The sequence below is a fragment of the Phlebotomus papatasi genome, chromosome 2 (assembly GCF_024763615.1).
Source record: "Phlebotomus papatasi isolate M1 chromosome 2, Ppap_2.1, whole genome shotgun sequence".
In the NCBI taxonomy this organism is placed as follows: domain Eukaryota; kingdom Metazoa; phylum Arthropoda; class Insecta; order Diptera; family Psychodidae; genus Phlebotomus; species Phlebotomus papatasi.
This window is the reverse complement of record NC_077223.1, coordinates 69,294,125-69,313,772: the sequence shown is the minus strand read 5'-3', so window position 1 is coordinate 69,313,772 and position 19,648 is coordinate 69,294,125. Positions and strand designations below refer to the sequence as shown.

Below are 19,648 nucleotides of genomic sequence, written 5' to 3'. Positions count from 1 at the left end.
TAGATCATACGCAAAATATTATAGCAAATATAAATAAATTGAATAAATAAATCTACCGGTCGAGACGAGGAACCGGTCGAGCGAGGGCACTTTACCTTATTAGCATTTCTTTTTATCTTAGGGAGTTGCAATAAAAATCAGCTTCAGTTTTTCTTTTTTGATTTTTTTTAGACAAAGACGAGAACACAAAAAAAATCTTCAACGCGTCTAAAACATTTCAAAAATGGACTTTTTTGGGTGGAAATTCCGATAAAGAAGAGAAATGTTCTTTTTTATGTGTGTAAAATTAAAAATTTAATTTAAGTGCAATTTTTCGGAGGATTTCGTAAGGTGAAAACTTGCTAAAATCACCAAGAAGACTTGTCTTTGAAGAAAATACTGAGAATTTTATCAAAATTAGAACAGAAAATGCTCCTTACTACCCCAGAAATTTCTTCCAAGACAACACTGCAGTTTCATTTGTGAAAAATCGATCAAAAATGATATCGTAGTATAATACAACGCTTTCGCCTAACAACCCCGGCAGCATGGAAGAAGCATATACGTCACGGGAAGTCGCTCCTGGGAGGTCTACAATGGACTTATTAGCAGATTCTTCCATAATACGGGATATAACGTTGTAAAAAAAATGATATAACATTATAATACTATATCTCGATACAATTAATAAATTATTCCTCCTAATGTAGCGGTACCATCCAAAAAAAACTCTCCAATATTTCCTCTTCCCATTTAATAGTAGATAAGGCTCATAGATCCTTCTCTATCCTTTCTGTATCGTGCTACTGTGGAAACTAGTTCCCACAGGTGGGTTGCCTCTGTCAGAGTGGAACCGATAGTTGCGGAGATCGGTGGTATTTCACAGAAGTTCCGGTCTTTCCCAAAATTTGTTTCGCTTCCGCCACACTAACGATAATTTTTTTCAAAGTCAGAGGCTAAAAAATGGTAGAAAGCGTACTTTCTAGCCAATTTGGTGAAGTTTGAGTTATTTGGAAAGGTCATTCCTGACAAGTCTAATAATTACATTTTATTTATTTTTATTTATTTCGTGATTTATAAATTTGTTCAAATTAATTGAGGATCGGTAATGTTTGTACTTGTCAGCACGATGCTTTTCCACGTGGGTCTAAAACAGTAAATATTTTAATAAATATTCTATTTTTGGGATAATGCATCAAAGTCACGACTTCAAGCATTCTGCAAATGTGGGATGGTTTATCATCCTTTTGTTTTTTAGAATATGCACACTGTTACGATAAATGTTAAATAAGATAGTGAATTTCAACTTTTTAGATCATAAGAAGTTCGGAATACTTCCGCGACTTCCGCTGATCACACTATAAAGGCACTCTAGCTGCACGATTTCTCTTAAGGGTTATAGGTAATATAATTGCAGGAATTTGTTGTAATGACATAGTTAAATCATGCATATCTCTTATCTACATGATTTGCAACTTAGTGTGGCAACTGAATAAAATCTTCCTATATATATTTTTTTCCCAATTCACCCAAATTGTGATGAAAAAAAAAAGTGTAGAGAAAAGTGGGGAAAAGTGGTATTTATACCTGTTGTATAAGACATGAAGAGATAAACACACATTACAGTAAATGAATCCCAGACTCCACATCGTCATCATTAGCAACATTTCCCATTGTGCGCACTCCAAGAAAATCCTCCACACACTCCTCCATAGCATATTAATACCCCACGAAATTTTTCACGGTTCATTGTGAGAAATGAAATGCTCTGGAATTTGTGGCCCTCCACTTCTTTCATTCTCATGTCGTATTTTTTTCTTCTTACCAATATTCTTCCTTTTTGGCCCTTTTTTTTCTTACCCAGAATCTCATCTATGCACCTCTTCATGACACAGAGAATCATTAGAAAATTATCCCCCTCTTTGTCGAACAGAGGGAGTGTGGCAAGATTATGGGATGAGAGACAGGAATTTGTGTTTAACAACAAAAATCACTTGCTCCAGTGAATCGATAGGAGGAGGATGAATTTTTCATTTCAGGGGAGTTATTAAAATTCCTGGGAGATTGAGGAATAAAAAAAAAGGCCATTGGATTTTTTTTCCTTGGATATATACCCCCATTGTACACATTGTCCAGACACTCCTCTTTCGTCTTTCCACCATTCAGTTATCTTTATTAATTTGTCTGATATTGAAACTAGGAGAGACTCTACAATTATCGGGCGATTAAGAGGGCTCGAATAGACACTCAAGATGATGGTCAAAGTGAAAGAGAAGAGAAGAATTATTGGAAGCTGGTTTATTGAGGGTTCAATGAAGGAGATACGATTTAGAGGCATTAAAATGAATAAAACTGCACTCAGGAAATCAACATTATTCCCTTTTGGGGATGAAAATGGTTAGATTAAAGCCTGTTTTTATGGTTAACAAAGCCCCATAACTATTTAACTTTTTGCAATTTCATTAAAAACTTTCCACAAAACACTAAAAAAGCCCAGATGAAAACTGCGAAATATTGCTGATGCTTCAGCAATATATTTGACAAGAGTTTTGCAACAAAGATGATAGTGAATTTTCCATAATGGTCATTTCTGCACAAAACTACCACAATCACCATAAGGTGCTCAAGTCACATGAGGATTATGCCCGAAAATGCTCCCATTTTGCAGTGGAAGCTGAGTAATTTGGAATGAAAATGTATTTTGCTGCTGGGGATCTCTCTGGGATAAAATTAAAATCCACTGAATCCGACAAAGTGGAAAAATTGCGGACGACAACATAAAAATGATTATATGCATCATTAACATTGTCCACTACATCCCCCACAGCATGAATATTCCCCTTTCTCTCTCTCTCCAATTCCTACTCCTGCTCCAGAATCAAAAAGCTAGGAGCGAGGGCTATTATTGTCACAATCAATTGTCCACTCTGTGGCACAAAATGCTTCCCTCATATTGTGTAATTGTGGCATTTTTAGAGTGGTAAAAACTTTCCAATTTTGACCACGGAATATGTCCAAATTTAATTGTTTAACTTTAGTTTGCATTCCCACATGAGATTGGGATATTTTTGCAGAAGGGATAATTTCAATTGCTAAACCCAAACCATTAAAAGCATGCCGTGTCAAGAGATGGCAAAAGACATACCCACAAAAAGAATCCAATAAACCATGCAATCTTCTCTATGAGAGGGACACAATTGTCGGGACTGGACGTTGTTCACATCTGGCTCCTGACCATTCATAGAATCAACCAACCGACTAATATCGCAAATTTCTTCACCGCACAATCACATTAAGTATTAGTCTCCCTCAACCACAAATCCCTCCATTTCCTTCTGCTTTTTGACACGTATATTACACCGGAATATTAGCCCATTGTGACTCCTTATATCCACAAGAACTTTCTATGGAGATTAAGGTTGCAACCACTGGAAATTTTGGTACGGGATTTTAAGATTTTTATTTTTACTAATAAATAGTAACTAATAGAGCTATTATTAGAAAAAGAAAAATTGAAAATAAAAATATTCAACCAAAGTGCAAATGGTGTAAAATATCCACATTATCTTATCTAACTTATTGATATAAATGTAATTTAGTAAAAATACTCAGTCTAATTAATTAGCCGAAATAGACTACCTTGCAGTCATTGCTGTCTTAGCCATGGAAGTCAACCTCCACAGCAAAATGGTGAAAAAGCTTCTTCAGTGATTGATGAACAAAGATCAAATGAATTGTAAATCATTGGTTTGTAAAATAAATAATATAATATCACTAAAATATGTCTTAGATAATGCTTCGTCAAAATATCAATTATCTGAAAAGGGGAAAAGGGCGGCTTATTTAAACGTTTTTTTAACATCTCCTTGTATAATTCTCCTTTTGAATTTTGTTTTTCCTTCACTGAGAGAAATCCGAAAAAGTTAAAATAACATTCCGGAAATGTTAATTTTACCCTGCATTATTGATCCGAAATCTGTGTGAATATTATGCTTTATAGGTGTATTATGGGTTAAAGTTACCCTTTTTCATGTTAATTTTACACTTAAAAAGGTGTAAAATTAACATTAAAAAAAGTTGATATATTTTTCACCTAAAAAGTGTTAAAGTTACGAGGTAAAAAAGTTAATCGCACACCCCTTTTTTCTCAGTGTTTGGTTTTTTGTATAAAGTCTTTTTACAAAAAAATGAACAATCAGAGCAATTCATACTCAAATCACCCAAGCTTTTCCGGAATTTAGATAGGAAAAAATCCTGCCTCCGTTTATGATTGATCTGAGAACCTCTGGTAATCTAGACGAGTGCTGTACCAATTGAACTGAACTGCTCTATAGCTCACTTGGTAGAGCACTTGCCTTGATTACGAGAGATCTCCAGATCAATCCTGGATTGAGGCAGTTGTTTGTTAAAGGAAGTACAGGAAAACGCGCTACCTTCGAACGAATCAAGCTTAAAACAACTCATTTTTTTCTATGTTCATAATAAACTTGACCCATTCCTTTTTGCAGGAAATTTAACGAGTATAATATGATATTGTAATGCGTGAAATTCATTAAAAACGTATTGAAAAATATGACTTGTTCGAAGCATGAGTTATCCAAAGGTAGCGTACTTTCCCTTATTTGAAGTACTACTCTATACCATTCGTGCTTTCGACACTTCCTCATTTTGAAATTGATGAACGAAACTTACATTGAATTTCCATACGGTCGATAACCAGAAGACGAGATTTTTTTTTGTCACTTGATCTAATTAATTTAAATTCTTTTAAAATTATGCTACTACAACCGCTTTGTCCTGGGGCCTGTAGGGGAATTCTGTAACAGTATGACAATGTCATATGACAAAATTTCATGCTAAATTTAAGCTTAAAGCCCAGTGAGTATCTAGTAGTCATTGTAAGCAGCTCTGTGTAGCTATCAGTAACTGATATGGATCGGATTTTTATTTATTTTTTCCGAATTTACCACTAAAAATATTTTAATTTTGTCATATGACATTGTCATAGTGTTACAGAATTCCCTTACTGGCCACCAACAATAAGATGGCGGTGGCTGTTACTACTTAAACACAGCTTTTTGTGAAATTTATATTTATTAATATTACTTTCAAGAGCATAAGGTCAAAATTGAAACAAAAATCACATTATTTTAAAATAATATAAAATGAAGTAAAATATATGATTCTTGAACTTTCAAGTTTCGAATGCGGGAATTACGGCCCAAATAGACTCAGGCTGATCCTCGAGAATATTCAGGCTGTAAAATGTGGCAAAAAAGATTTATCCCAAATTGTCATACATTTAAGGTTAAGATCATTGATGAGAGGTCCTTTGTATAAATTTCCTTTATCACCAAATTTTATAGGCTAAATATTTTCGAGGATCAGCCTGAGTCTATTTGGTCCCTAAGTCCTTTTCGCCACCTTTTAAGACGTTTAGGAATAAATGACACTACGAAACCGATATTATACCATATTCTAAAATTCTAACGAGTTATTATATCTCGTGTTTAATTAAAATTCTCTTTTAAACAAGTTTTTTTTCCAGTTTGGAATACGAAAATTCTCGAGTAGACTCTTAGTTATAGCTAGATATTACTTCGAAGAATCTTTGTAAAGGCCTATACACATTAGAAGAGATTTTTTGTAAAAAAAAAAATCTTTTTTTAAAAAAGTCTTCTATCATTGCAGGCAGAAACGTCATTTTTTTAAAGACAATTTTTGACGAAAATTACTCCCAAATGTTTAAAAGACATAAAACAATTTATTTTAATCCGACAAAAAATTTCAATCTACAAAGCAATTAAAGCTTAAAGTGGCGAAAAGTACTTACTCTGCCACAATAAAAAAGTTTTATTACACACATAAAATATTTGGTTGATGGTATTTCCTTAAAAAATCACTATTTGGTTTATACTATTCGAAATATATCAGAAAATTATATAGATTTTGCTATAAGTTTGTTCATACTCCCACTTTAGTTTTAATAGAAATTAAAGAAAATATTTATAAGATTTTATGTCTGGTAAAAATGCAAATTTTAAATGATAATTTTCGAAAATAATTAGTCGAGCGTTTGGATTTTACCAACAAGTAAAAGAATATAATTAACAAAATTTCAACTTTATCATTTTTATTCTGTGCACAAGGAAAAAAAACATTATAAAGTTTGATATGGATTGGGTTTTTGAAGTTTTTTTTAAGCTTTGAAATTATTAACCTGAGGTTTCTCGTATAAAATCAACATTTTAATAATTCAAGTGCATTTGATTAATATTCAAATTAAAAAGAGAGGCAAAGCGTCTCAGCTTTGCGGAATGCTGAAACTTACAAGAGAGCTCTCCGTAAAAAAATCCTTTTGCGTATTTTTTGTGTCCTTGTCGAATTACTATCCTTCAGATCATACGAAAACTTAAATAAGACTCTATAGAAGATAATTTAGGAAGGACGGTGTAAAACTTCCAGCCTGAAGATTTAATTATCTTGTGAGAAATTTCCCGGGTATGGCTTTTATAAATAAATTTTGTTTCAGTAACAATCCCAGAATCAAACTTCTTAGCGTATCCGAACTTACAAGACTTCAAAGTAATTTAAACGAACCTTCACTACATTATTTTCAAAAATCGATAATAACTTTTATAGATTTAAATTATTTGCTACAAGTTCCTTATATTTTTGTTTTCGAAACTATTTTTGAGAAAGTTTTGTATTGTATGAAATTCAATAATAATCCTATAATTTAGGTATGATTCTTCCAAAATCGCATCTAATATTTTGTAAATATGTTTTTTAATCTTAATAAATGAGAAATCAAAGCAAGAGAACTCGAAATAAGATTTGCTTATTCACATTGAAATGCTAGACACGTGTTTGCAAAACAAAAGCAAATAAGATCAGCTTATAACAAATTAATCTATGACAAAAGAACAAACATTAAACAAAATTGATGAACTATTTTGAATATAAATATTTTTTGTATATTAGGGGACCAGCTGTAAGATTTCCAATTGATTCATGATGTTTTTTCCGACAGAAAAAAATGTAGCATCATCATCTATACTGAGTTAAAAATTAGGAAAAATCTTGTAGTTCCATAAAAAAAATACATTTTAGAAATTTTAAGATTTCTTGATTCTACAAAAATATTCTTAATAATTTAGAATATAATATTAAGGTTTACTTTAGCCAGGCTTTATTATAGCCTAAACCCTAACATCAGATAATTCAAAAATTGCTCTTGTGAAAGGTTTATTTATTTTAAATATTAAAAATCTTGAAGTATTTTAATTTTTTTTTAGAATTTTGATTTTCAAACCGCAATTATAATTGTATTAATCTTAACTCTTTCGGAATCGTGGCATATGAAGCAAGCCAATTTCTGGATTATTTGATCAAAAATATTTTAGCTCAGGAATTAATCAAGTTTTTGCAAAAAATGTCCTAGATTTGAACATCCTTATAATTTGTATTTGTAATTATTTAGAAGAATGAGATTTTTATCGATTTTAAATTCACAGAAAAAATATATCGTAAAATTGTTCGTAGATGTTTGTGAATTCCCATTGGGAACTTACAAACAAACTTAGGGGAAAGTACTCTCCCTTCGAACGTTCATGCCTTCGAATAATGTGAATTTTCTCTTGTTTTTCCTAAAAGATTTATACATTTCTATTAAATATTATGTAGCTTATTATCAATTATTAAAAAAAATTTGTTATAATCATGTATAACTCTCTTGGGAAAAGTAAAAGAAATTCATATTATTCGAAGGCATGAACGTTCGAAGGGAGAGTACTTTCCCCTACTAAAATGTTCGCAAAAGTGTGTACTTTTTTTCACAAACATTGTTTGTAACATGATCACTTGACGAGCATCTTTTCTTCTTTTACAAACATTTGTACGTAAATGTTCGTAAACACTCGAAAAAAATGTTCGTAAAATTCTGTCATTTATTGGTAAAGTTTTGCCACACAAACAAAATTATACAAACAAATATTTGTAGAAGAACAAGAAGTGCTCGTTAAGAGATCATGTTATGAACAATGTTTGTGAAAAAGTATAAAATTATACGAACTTTTTAGTTGGTTATACGATTTACGAGCACTTCGCAAGCCCCAGTAGAAATTCACAAACATAAACGAACAATTGTACAAAATATTGTTTTCACTGTTTTTCATAGAATATCCATATTTTCCTTTGGATATTCAGGGTCTCAAAAGAGACGAAAGAGTTAACACAACTTAATGTTCTTGGCATAGAATTTTTGTAGAACGGTTTAAAGCAGCCACTATCAATGTGAAAGTAACAATTTTAGAAAAGATGCGTAAATAAAATGAAAAATACTAACTGTTGAGTTGTTTTTATTATCTTATTTTCCTAATTACTTCCTTCTGGAAATAATATAAACTATAAAAAATATAGTGATAGTTCTCTTGTTCTAGAATTTGAGGTTGTGTTTAACCTAACCTTAAAAATTAGGTTGTCTCCTTTAAAAGAAAGAATTTACCAAGTTTGATAATACACTCATCTCTCATAGTTCGAAAAGATTCACGTGCTTTTTTTTAAAAAAAAATTCATAATTAAACAAACATTTTAGAAAGTTTTTAAAAGACCAAAATTCGTTTTTTTCCAATTTTAGAAATCTCAAAAATTAAAATCTAGATATTTTGTGATGAGCTTTCTTAGTTTTAGCATGGAGTAAATAATTCTCTACGCTGGCTGTAGGTTAACCCATCCCTTACCATGGTATTATACATCATACGCAAATTGAGTAATTTTAGATGATTTATTCCTGCGCAATTTTTATCCGAATTGCTGTCGGGAATGGATTTTTAGTAACTTTAGTTCTTCAATTACTTGGGAAAAATAGTCCTACAGAGATGAAAATGCATTTTGTTATTGTTTTCTTACTTCGCGGAAGGTTATGCTAAATTTTTGCTCAAAATGGCGTACGGAAAATACGACATCCCGTCGAATTTGTTAAAATTGGCCTCTTTCTTCTTTCCTGATTTGAATTTTAATTGCCAATTTGTTTTCTTGGATAGTTACTCTATCTAAATCAATGGAGTTTGTAATGAATTAATGCAAAGAATTTAAATTCAGTGACCGTTAAGACATGTGTTTGACAGGGGCTCTCAGCGCCTTCATAATAGGTAAAAATATTTTCTTTTCAAAATATTCGTATATTAATCTGTAGGAAACTAATCCCAAAATATAAACATTCGATCTCAAGTATTTCTGGTACATTGACTGATTGGGTTAAGGGATTCCGTCACACTTTTGAGGTTATGGTTAACGTAACCTAAAAGATTTCAAATTAATCTGTTTGGCCAAATAAAAGAATGAGGTTCTAAATCGCAAATCTTTTTCAGAACAGATCTCTGAGTTAAATAATCATGTTATAATGTCAGAGAATCATCCCAAAAATTTTCCCAAAATTTCCACATTTTCTCTAAAGCTTTTGGCTTCAATTCTCAAAGAATTCCCTCCAGTGAAATATTTCAATGTACCACTATCCGTGAGGTGCTACTCACCCCACTGAGCCCGAAATAAAAGTGTCGAAGAGTGAGTCATGAGAGAGAATTGACCATGCTGTGGATACTAATAAATAATACAGTTGGAATTCACAACTCAACTCACCACCAGCCGGCCGAGGTCAAATCCACGAGCACCGTCAGCAGCAGGAATATGAAGCCCATTGCTGAAACGTGAGTTTTCTTCATCTTCCTGGTACTCCTCCTCGAGGTGGTCGCCTTGGTGCCTTCCCAGCACTCTGCTCCGCTCAATTTGTCATTCGATATTTTCACATATATTCGGGTCATATTTTCTATTTGTGGGTAGCACAGTGATTTAATGTGGTCCACAAAAAGGGGGATGGGAGAGGATCAAATATGCCAATTGTCGATTATGTTCTCTGGACCCTCGCACTTACACCGTTCACCAAATTAGTTATGGTCTCTCTTGTCCCCGGCGTTTTCGAATATATTGTTCTTTACGTTCACCACACCAAAGAGTCCAAAGAGTGGCTGGGATGAGAAGAAATAAAAATCCGCACACCACTCTCAACACAATTTTGCAATTACTTTTGCACGAAGAAAAACACACAACACTTTTTTTTTGTAACTTCACATTGTGTCCAGAGGAGACAGATTCCACTCTGCCATTTTTTCTGCCTCCCTTTTCAAGGACTTCACCCAGGGAATAGAAAGCTCCTCCCAAGCAGATCCTTCCTGCAAGAATCCAAAGAGAAAAAAAAAGCCCAAAATTTGAGTTTGATATGAAAATAGAAGGAAATACAGATGGATGACACAATAAGCCTTGTTAATAATATTTCTGAGGAATTTCATTCATGCTCGCGTCCAGAATATAGGGAAAATGTCGTATATATGATATGGGATACCCAGGAAGAAAGGCGCACCCCTCGAAAAATTCATGTTATTTATGACTCTTGTGCCGAGCAAGAAACAACAATGAAAATGTGGGTGCAATTTTAATCAAATCTCATATTGACATTCTCATATTTTCGTCTAACATTCTTATCTCCCATAAGAGTGGCTCTTTTTCTTCTCATAAAATAACCCCCTTTTTGGCTCCCAGGGAATTGTACAAATTCCACCAAAGTGTCCCCCTTTTGTCTCTCAAATCTCTTTTACTCCCCGCTTAATGGTTTGGAGCTTTTTGCGATGACTGAACGTGGGTGAATTTGGTGACAATGAAATTGAAAATCAGTCCTCAGTGCTGGGTGTTTTATGCTCACTAAATTATAAATTTGTGTGTCTGGCCAGCAGCCAGGAGGTGGAAAACTACTCAGAATCATTGAATATCAAATGTTAGAAAACTATAATAATTTGGAACGTAATGATTAAGATGGCAAAGCGTCTCAAGCTTTGATAAGTACACAGTAAAAAAATGTGTAAAATTTTACTACTATAATAAAGCAAAATCGACCATTTTAGTTGTTTAATTTAAAAATGTTTAAAAAATGCACAACATTTTGGTAATTTATTACCACGTGATTGAAAATTACCACTATTATAGTATGATTATAGTTTTTCACATTATTATAGTGTGAAAAAATACAAAACTTTATGGTATTTTATATCACATGATCAAAAATTAACACTATATTATAGTTTGATCATAATTTTTAACACTATTATAGTGTAAAGCCTTGTGTATTTCCACCAAAGTTGTTGAATTTTTAAACAAAAGTTGTGTAAAAATTGTTGAATTTCCAAGTAAGACTTATACTTCAGTCGAGATGCTTTTCATTGGGGAAGTCATATAGAACATCAAATATTTATATGGATAATAAGTATAACGTTAAGATCCGAGCATCAAATGTAATCATTTCGCATTAGGGGAGATCCCTAGTAAAGGAAAAAAACAATAAAAATGTCTAAAATGGCAAAAACAAACTAAAGAAAATTCAACAATAAATAGAATTCAACAATTTTTGAGTTTACACATAAAAAATGAACAATTTTTAAATTCAACAACTTGAAATTCAACAACTTTAAATAAAACAATTTTAAATTAAACACTTTTTCCAAATTTAACACTATAATAGTGGTGTGAAAGATTACACACTATAATAGTGTTATTTTTTTTTACTGTGTACTCAAACTCGTAACTTAGATGTTCTTAAAATTGTTTTTGCATCATTCACCTTTTTACAGGTTCTCAACCGATTTGAACCGATTCATAAATAACTCAAAATATTGTCCAAAATACTTTAGGAGTAATATAATTGAATTTCGGATAAAAATTAGTTATCGTTTATGAATCGGTTCATTATCGGATCATAACATATTGAAATTGGTTTAAGTTTGTCAGGAATTCCAAAACCTTTTCAACGAGCCCAAATACAATACCATTCGGTTGAGAAATACGCTTTCTAGAGCTTGTTAAACCCTTGACCTTGAAAAAAACTGGAAATAGAAATGATTCAACGGTATTTTCGTATCAATACGAAATGTCTGCCAGGATAATCTCTACAACATATTCATAAATGAAAAAATCGCACGACGCATTTTCAAACAATCCCAAAAAACATAATTTTTAACGGTAAGGGGAGGGGCGGGGGGAAAATGAGGGACATGAGGTCCCAGAGAGATATCAGAGGATCCACCGAAGGTTCCAAGTCTCTATATCTAACCGTTTAGGCTCAAGACGTGGCAATGGCCGGACAGACGGAGAGACGAGCAGACGCACAGACGGACAAATATCGTGTCACCATTTCTCAGAAATCGTCTGAAACGTGGTGATATGTTGAGAAAAGTAGTCTCAAGTAGTTGGGTAGGAGGTGGAAATTTTGGGGGATGAAAAAATCGCGATAATAAAATGGGTGAAGTGGTAGAGCACTCGCTCTATGATGCAAGATAATATCTTATAAGGGAAGAGTACCCCGGATCGGAATGTTAAGAGATATACTCCGTATTTAGTTGAAAATACAATCCTCAAAACACTATTTGATATTTTTATGTATGCTAATTGGTATATTAGTGATCCCTTTAACTATATCTGCGCATTTGAATTTTTATTTTTTACAATAAATTAATAAAAAATACGTGTAATTGCAAACTTGCACTCTGTACCTCGGATCGTCACGAATTTAATCTGGTGTCTCACGGAAAATTGGTTTTGTGAATTAAATTTGAGCTAATGCAGTGCATTCTTGTGAGAGTTAAACGCTAAAAAGCAGCTAATAATTTTTAAAAATTTATTTAATTTGGAGCAATAATGCGGTATTAACCTGACGATCCGAGGAACACTGCCGATCGCTGGTGCTCTTCCCTTACATATTCATATCTTATGCAAACTCTTGTACTCCGACAGGGGCATTAACTGTATAATAAATAGAAGAAAATAAAGTGTTCCGGATTCGAATCCCCTTTAGGTCACCATAAATTTTTCTGGAGGTAACCCTTTAAGAACGAGAATGTCAAAAAGCAGGGGTCAGAAAAAATCACTTTTCTAACTTTTTAGAATAAAGCATAACTTTAGAAGATCGTAGGAAAAATTTCATTTTTGGGTCACCGGTGACCCAATCGTCCTTAAAGAGTTAAAGGTATTCAAATTGCATCCAGTAACGAGTAAGCTTCACTGCAATTGCTTACACAGGACATGAGACTCACAATTCCATTCTTGTAATAAAGAAAAATAATAATGGATGTTCCGAACTCCCTTTGCAGAAAGGCCTAAGTTCCTCTCTGGGAACGTTGTGCCACCATTATTTATATAATACACTGCTCTCTCTGAGGAGTTCAAGCAGTTAAATATGAAGTTTTCGAAACCAAAGTTTCTGCGAAACCTGAAAGCCTTCTCCTAACTGATTTTTTTTACAATTTTGACCGAACGATCTAATAAAAAATATGATTAAATGTCTAAAATCACAATAAAGTTAAATGGAAATTTTGCATATAAAACTGATTTCATTGTATAATTTTAGTAAAAGCAGTACTAGTAGAACACCTATTGACACTTTAAGAACTTGTGTCATGACCCATTAACACCCTTCCAGTAACAATTGGGACATGAAATTTGAACACTTCTTTTAGGAAAGGTTAAAATAGAGAAATAACGCTTTCCTATACATGCTTTTTATTAATTACGTTAAATAAATTTCAAAATTTTGACGTAATGCCCTTTATGGCTTCTACACACTAGAGAAATTTTTGTCCATATTGAAGAGTTTTTCCTACACAATCGTAGGGAATTTGCTTCAATAAGTACATTAATTTCTCTAGTGCGTAGAAGCCATAAGATCTCATTGACGCTATGAAATTTATGTCCATGTTGAAGCATATTGCATACGCTTTGTGTGGGAGAAACTGTTAAATATGGACATAAATTTCCATATTGTGTAGTGGTCATAAGGGTCAAAAGCGATTCCCTGTCGAAGAGATATTTCTTTGGACCTACTTTTATGCAGGTTATTTTGTAAAATTAAAATGGATTTTCAAACAGTACAGTAGACTCATTGAAACAGTACAGTAGACTCATTGAAACAGTACAGTAGACTCTCGCTCAATCGGCTCTTTTTTCAATCGGGTGCAAAATTTTGTTGACAATTTTCACGTTTTATCTTAAAGGAAATTGAGCGCTTTTTTGGAATTTACAATGATTTTGATACCCAAATCTCGCGATAATTTGGACAACATTTTGCGCCATATGCCCGATTGAGAAAGAGTCTACTGTACCAATAGCCTCTACTATAAATAGTTTTCCTCAATATTTGGAATATTGAGGAAATTCTTTATGCAGGAAAAATTATCAACAATTCAGAATAAATGAACGCGGGACAGTTTCAATAAAATCTTATTCTTCAGGAGTTTTTCTTATCCCATTGATTTGGGCAATTTCGCATTAAAAGTGCAATTGTTATAAACGATTTTTCAAATAGATTTGAAACTGGAAAACAATATTTGTATTAGTTATTTAAGATTTGTAGATTTAAAAATTGCATTTCTAAATTTAACAAAAAAAATTTAAGGTCATAGTCTTTTACATTTCGATGGATTTTATCACTTCAAAAGACTTTTTACTTACAAATAAACTATCAAAATCGATAAATTTATGATTATATGACAAAATCGTATTTTTCTGTTCTAGGAATAAACAGTAGAAAAATGTTGTTATATAATTCTTGCATAATTGTATTGATTATATTGAAGTATTTTAAGATCTCAGAAATACTTAAAAGTTATTTAAAACCGTTATAATTTAGTATTCCAAATTTAAAGATTGAATTTTCCTTCTCGGAAACTACCTCGTTTTCGTTTAAAATTGCTCAACATTTGGATCCTTCAACCCAACAAATAGTTAAGAACACTTATGTTTTACTATATTTTATTTAAATTTTTGAATCCCAATTTCTTTCCTTTATTTGTTTTTCTGATTATCTTTTATTCTGTAATATTGTGTTTAATATTACCTTGACTATATCTAAAACATACCCGAAATCCTTTGAAAAAGCTTGGCAAAATTTTGAAAAAAAAAACACATGGTTTTGGAGGAAATGGGGGAAGGTTAAAGGAAAAAGAAAAAAAAACCGTCACGGGTAATATACACTTATGAGCGGGTTATCGAAGATCGAAAGTCGATATCTCTTACCGTTTGACTACTAGCTCGGGAACAAACCAAAGGTCAAATAAAAAAAAAAAACGAAAAAATACTTCAATTAAAGGTATTTAACCGATTCATTATTACCGCTAAAGATCGATGCAGCCGAGTTCGAAATTTCAATACCTTTCCAAAAAATCCAAAATTAACCAAAACTAATCGGTTGAAAAATTTAGTCCTTCAAAGCGATTGGCCTTTGACTTTTAAATAATTCAAAATGGTGATTTTTCGGTCGGGTATATTTGGACGAAATATTCGTCTAGGCTACCTCTAAAAGATATACGAAAATAAATTAAATCTATAGTGTCATTTTCGAAATAAACCGAAAAACTTGGTTTTTGGTGGAGATGAAGGGGGCTGAAGTGAAGAAAGAAAAAACCGTTTAGAGATATTGTTTTTTTTTTAATTGGAGGTCATCGAAGACCGGCAATTGATATCTTTTACCGTCTCAGCTACAGAACAGTGACTAGTTGGAAAAAAGCGGATTATAATAACTGTTCTCTTTTTGATTTCGAATAATAAAAACTAAATAAATACATTATATTCACAGATGTTGTATTAGGACTTTGAAAATTTTCATTTAATCGTATCTTTTATTTAATCGAATACGTGAGCAAAAATGATTTTCCTTTCGTATTGTAAGGTCAAGAGTCAGTTCTAGAAGGATTTGCATTAATTTCAAAATTTGAACAGATCATGCAGATATTCTATAGTTAACTTATCCACCTCTTTAGTGGTCAGCAAACTCATACCCATTAGCCAATATCTTCTTCAATAATTCTGGGATATGATGCTCCAACGCCAGAAACGCTGATGATGTTGTGCGAAATAAGAGATTATCTGTCTGGTCAGTGATTTGCATAAACTGTGGCAATGACCATAGCATCATCATCAATATTAATAATAATTTTGGACCAGCAAATGGCTCGGATATTTGCAAGGTGGCCAAAGAACAAACTTTATAGGCACCATTAATGTGAATCGGTGAGAGGGAGAGGGAAGGTGGGCTTACTGAACACCTCCTGGACACATTTTCGCTTCGAGGGCGTTCAGACACCCAATGCCGTGGAGTTAATGAAGTGGAAATGAGTGATTTATTTACTAACAGATGCACTAAATACTCTCCACGGGTGAACATGATAATTTTGCGCAATTTGGACGCGTACTTCTTCCTCGCCAGAGAGAACATGTAAATACCCTGGCAGCCGAAGAGATCGAAGAGAGAACACACATCACCCAAGGAAGTTGCCAAGGAAGAGTGTTTTTTCGGGGGGAACGAGCATTTTGTTTAGAGTACACGCGACTCTAGAGATTTATTAGAATTTTCCTCATCAAATAACAGCGATTTATGGTTTGAGTATGTATTGAGCGAAAATTTTAACAGGAAATTGTTGTGTTGAAAAATTCGTTATTGTGCGGAATTTGCTAATTGGCATGAAATTTTCTTCTCGCACGATGGATAAACAATTTATCTTTGGGGCATCTTTTTTTTTCCAGAAATTCAGGGAGTTTTTGGGAAATTTACTTATAGATATTCTAATGATTCTTTCAGAGAATTTTACGATTTTTGCTGATTTTTTATGACACACAGATAATTTTAAGCAAAGTGTTTGTATTGAAAACATTGCAGAAATAGAGGTAAGAATAACTGAAAATAGAGTGTAATAAAATGTAACTAATTTAGAATGATTATTGAAGAAGAGTTGGAAAATGTGAATAACTTTATGAATGGAGCACTAAAATTACAATGTGGTGTTAAAATTATTGAAATGATTCTAAAATAAGATACTTTTTTTCTTTCCAAATTGGATATAAAAAAAAATAAAGCTTTTTTTAATAAAATTTTTTAATTTGTATATTTCTGTTGCATTAATTTTTAGTTTTACTGAAACTGAACTATTTCATATTGTTCACTTTTTGTCTTCCTGGAGACCTAATATGATTTACACTCAGATAAAGAAGAGATCATTTTACAATATTTAAATTATTAAAAAAATAAATCTACATTCACATTCTATTCAAATTTAATATGCTCGTTACGGAATAAAAAACAAATTTAACACATTGCTAACTGTTTTTGAAGGCTTTATTTTCTTCAAAACACTTTTTAAAAAACTATTATAAAATAATGAAAAAAAATTGAATTAAAAAAAGATAATTTATGCAAAATAGGAACTTTTCAATTACCTAAAATTTATAGAACCAAATGCAAAGATTAAAATACTGCATTACTTAGAGCTTTATAAGATTCATCTATATTTTATTTTTTTTAATGTTTAACGCACAATAATTTTTGTTTTGTAAATATGTTTTTGGCATTTCAGTAATGCCCAACGCACAATGATTTTTGTTTTGTAAATATGTTATTGACTTTTCAATGAGAGTGAATGAAACCTACATCTAGTCACCTCGCTCACTTTCATAGGAAATTTTGAAAACATATTTACAAACAAAATTTATTGTGCGTTAAACATAAGAGTGACAGAAATCTGCATCTAATCTTGTCATTTTGCTCAATCTAATAAGCAGGTTCGAAAACATGATTACAAAACAAAAGTTATTGTGCCAGTGGCGTACCTAAGTACTTATGCGGGGGGTAATAATTGTGCATTGGATATAAAGGCCTCTATACACACTATGAGAAATTTCTTTAAAAAATGCCTTTTTAAAGAAAATTTCCCTTATCTAGGCAGAAACGTCAGAATTTAAAAAAGGGTATTTTTGACGAAAATTGCTCCTAGTGTGTAGACACAATAAGAGTCAAAAAAAAAACGCTTTAAGGAAAACTGTCAAAATTTCATCAATGTCAAATTTTGACATAAATTTCTCTATTTATATAGAAGCCATTACGCATTATGAAATATTTTCATCAAAATAAAGTATTTTGAAGCAATTTACGTGCACATCATCAAGTGACTTACTTGAAAATGCTCTATTTACAAACATTTCTCGCAATATGATTAATGGCCAACGCACAATAACTTTTGTTTTGTAAACCTGTTTTTGACATTTCAATGGGAGTGAATGAAATGTAGTTCTAGACATCTCGCTCTCTCTCATAGGGAATTTTGAAAACATGTTTACAAACAGAAGTTATTGTGCCTTGGGCATTTTCCTATTAACTATTGACGCTTATTTTCATCAATTTTAAAGAAATACTAATAATAATATTTGAATAATCGTTAATGTCGTGTTTAAAAGCTATATCACCAAATGTATCAAGAATTAATTTGAATTATATGAAAAATTATCAACTTGGAATAATGATACACGAACTATTTTTCCTTTTTTTGTTAACTAAATTATGTTAAATTCTGACACCAAAAGACAAAGATCAAAATCAGAAATATTTGAAGCAGGAAGAGATGTCAAGCCTCATAAAAATGAATCTATTTCTCATTTTATCCTGTAAAACCTTTGCAGATATTGCACTGCGACTCAAACAGATTTTGTCGATTCTTTGTGATTTTGGCGACAAATATGAATTTATTTATTTTTGGTAGCCTCTAATATACAAAATTCTTTTTAGGGAAAAACATGGCTTTAGGTTTCAGTGTCTCTATGTAAAAATGTATGGAAAAATGAATGTCGATAGGCCCTGTATTTGAAGATTTTAGTATAATCAGCATAATGAGTATAATCATTAGATAATTAATCTCGAATATTTAAAGTTCTAAAATTCTGAAAGATACATTTCATAATTTCCAAACGTCAACTTCTTGTTCTTTCGAAAGATATCTACAGAATGCTCGTATGAGAATCATCAAGCTAATAACATTAGAATCTTAGGACGATTCACATAATTGTCGATAATATGAGTTCAAATATGTATAACGTTTGCCTTTTATTAAGTTTATCTGTTAAATTTTTATTAAGTAAGTTTATTTTTTAAATAAGAAAAGTAAGTTTATTTTTTTTAAACTTGAAGGCAGAACACAAATGTCCCTTTCGGAAGCGCTAGGTCGCTTCCGAAAGGGACATTTGTGTCCTGCCTTCAAATTTAAGTCACTACGTCAGTTTTCATACTTCATTTTTTTTAAAACAGTCTCCGAAAATCGGGTCCCAGAGGCTGAATTTTGAAAATTTTTAACTGAAAATTTCAGAAAACATACTTTAAATGTTGTATTTTTATGTCTAAGAGCTTGAATTAAACAATTTTTTAATATGTTGAAAATATATTAGAGAAAAATATGCTGTTGTTAGGTCTTTTTGACTACCGTAACTCCTTAATATGAATGTTTTTAGGCTACATATCTTTTCCCGATCTTCTTTTTCTTTTTGTCATCTGAAACAGATATCCCGAAATTTTGCGGATTTTTATCACAAAATGAATTAAAGTATTACAATATCCAAAATAAAAAAAAAAACACTTATGAACGCACAAAAGACAATTAAAGTTCCACAAACATCCCTTGTAAAGATTTTTCTTTTGATTTTATACAACTTAAAATTTTAATCTTGATCTTGGTCTCTTAGTCTCAGAATTAAGACATTTATCTGATACGACAATTGCATATTTAGTATTGTCTTACAATATTTTCCAAAA

General features: G+C 31.9%; 1 protein-coding gene across 1 annotated transcript in view; it reads right to left on the bottom strand.

Moving 5' to 3' along the window:
- Positions 1–19,648, bottom strand: part of LOC129804014 (protein Wnt-1-like) — an 80,821-nt gene that overhangs the window by 58,316 nt on the left and 2,857 nt on the right. Inside the window, exon 2 of the mRNA XM_055850972.1 lies at positions 9,619–10,208. Coding sequence (XP_055706947.1) covers positions 9,619–9,800 — 182 coding nt within the window. The 5' untranslated portion in view covers positions 9,801–10,208. The remainder of the gene's footprint in view (positions 1–9,618; positions 10,209–19,648) is intronic.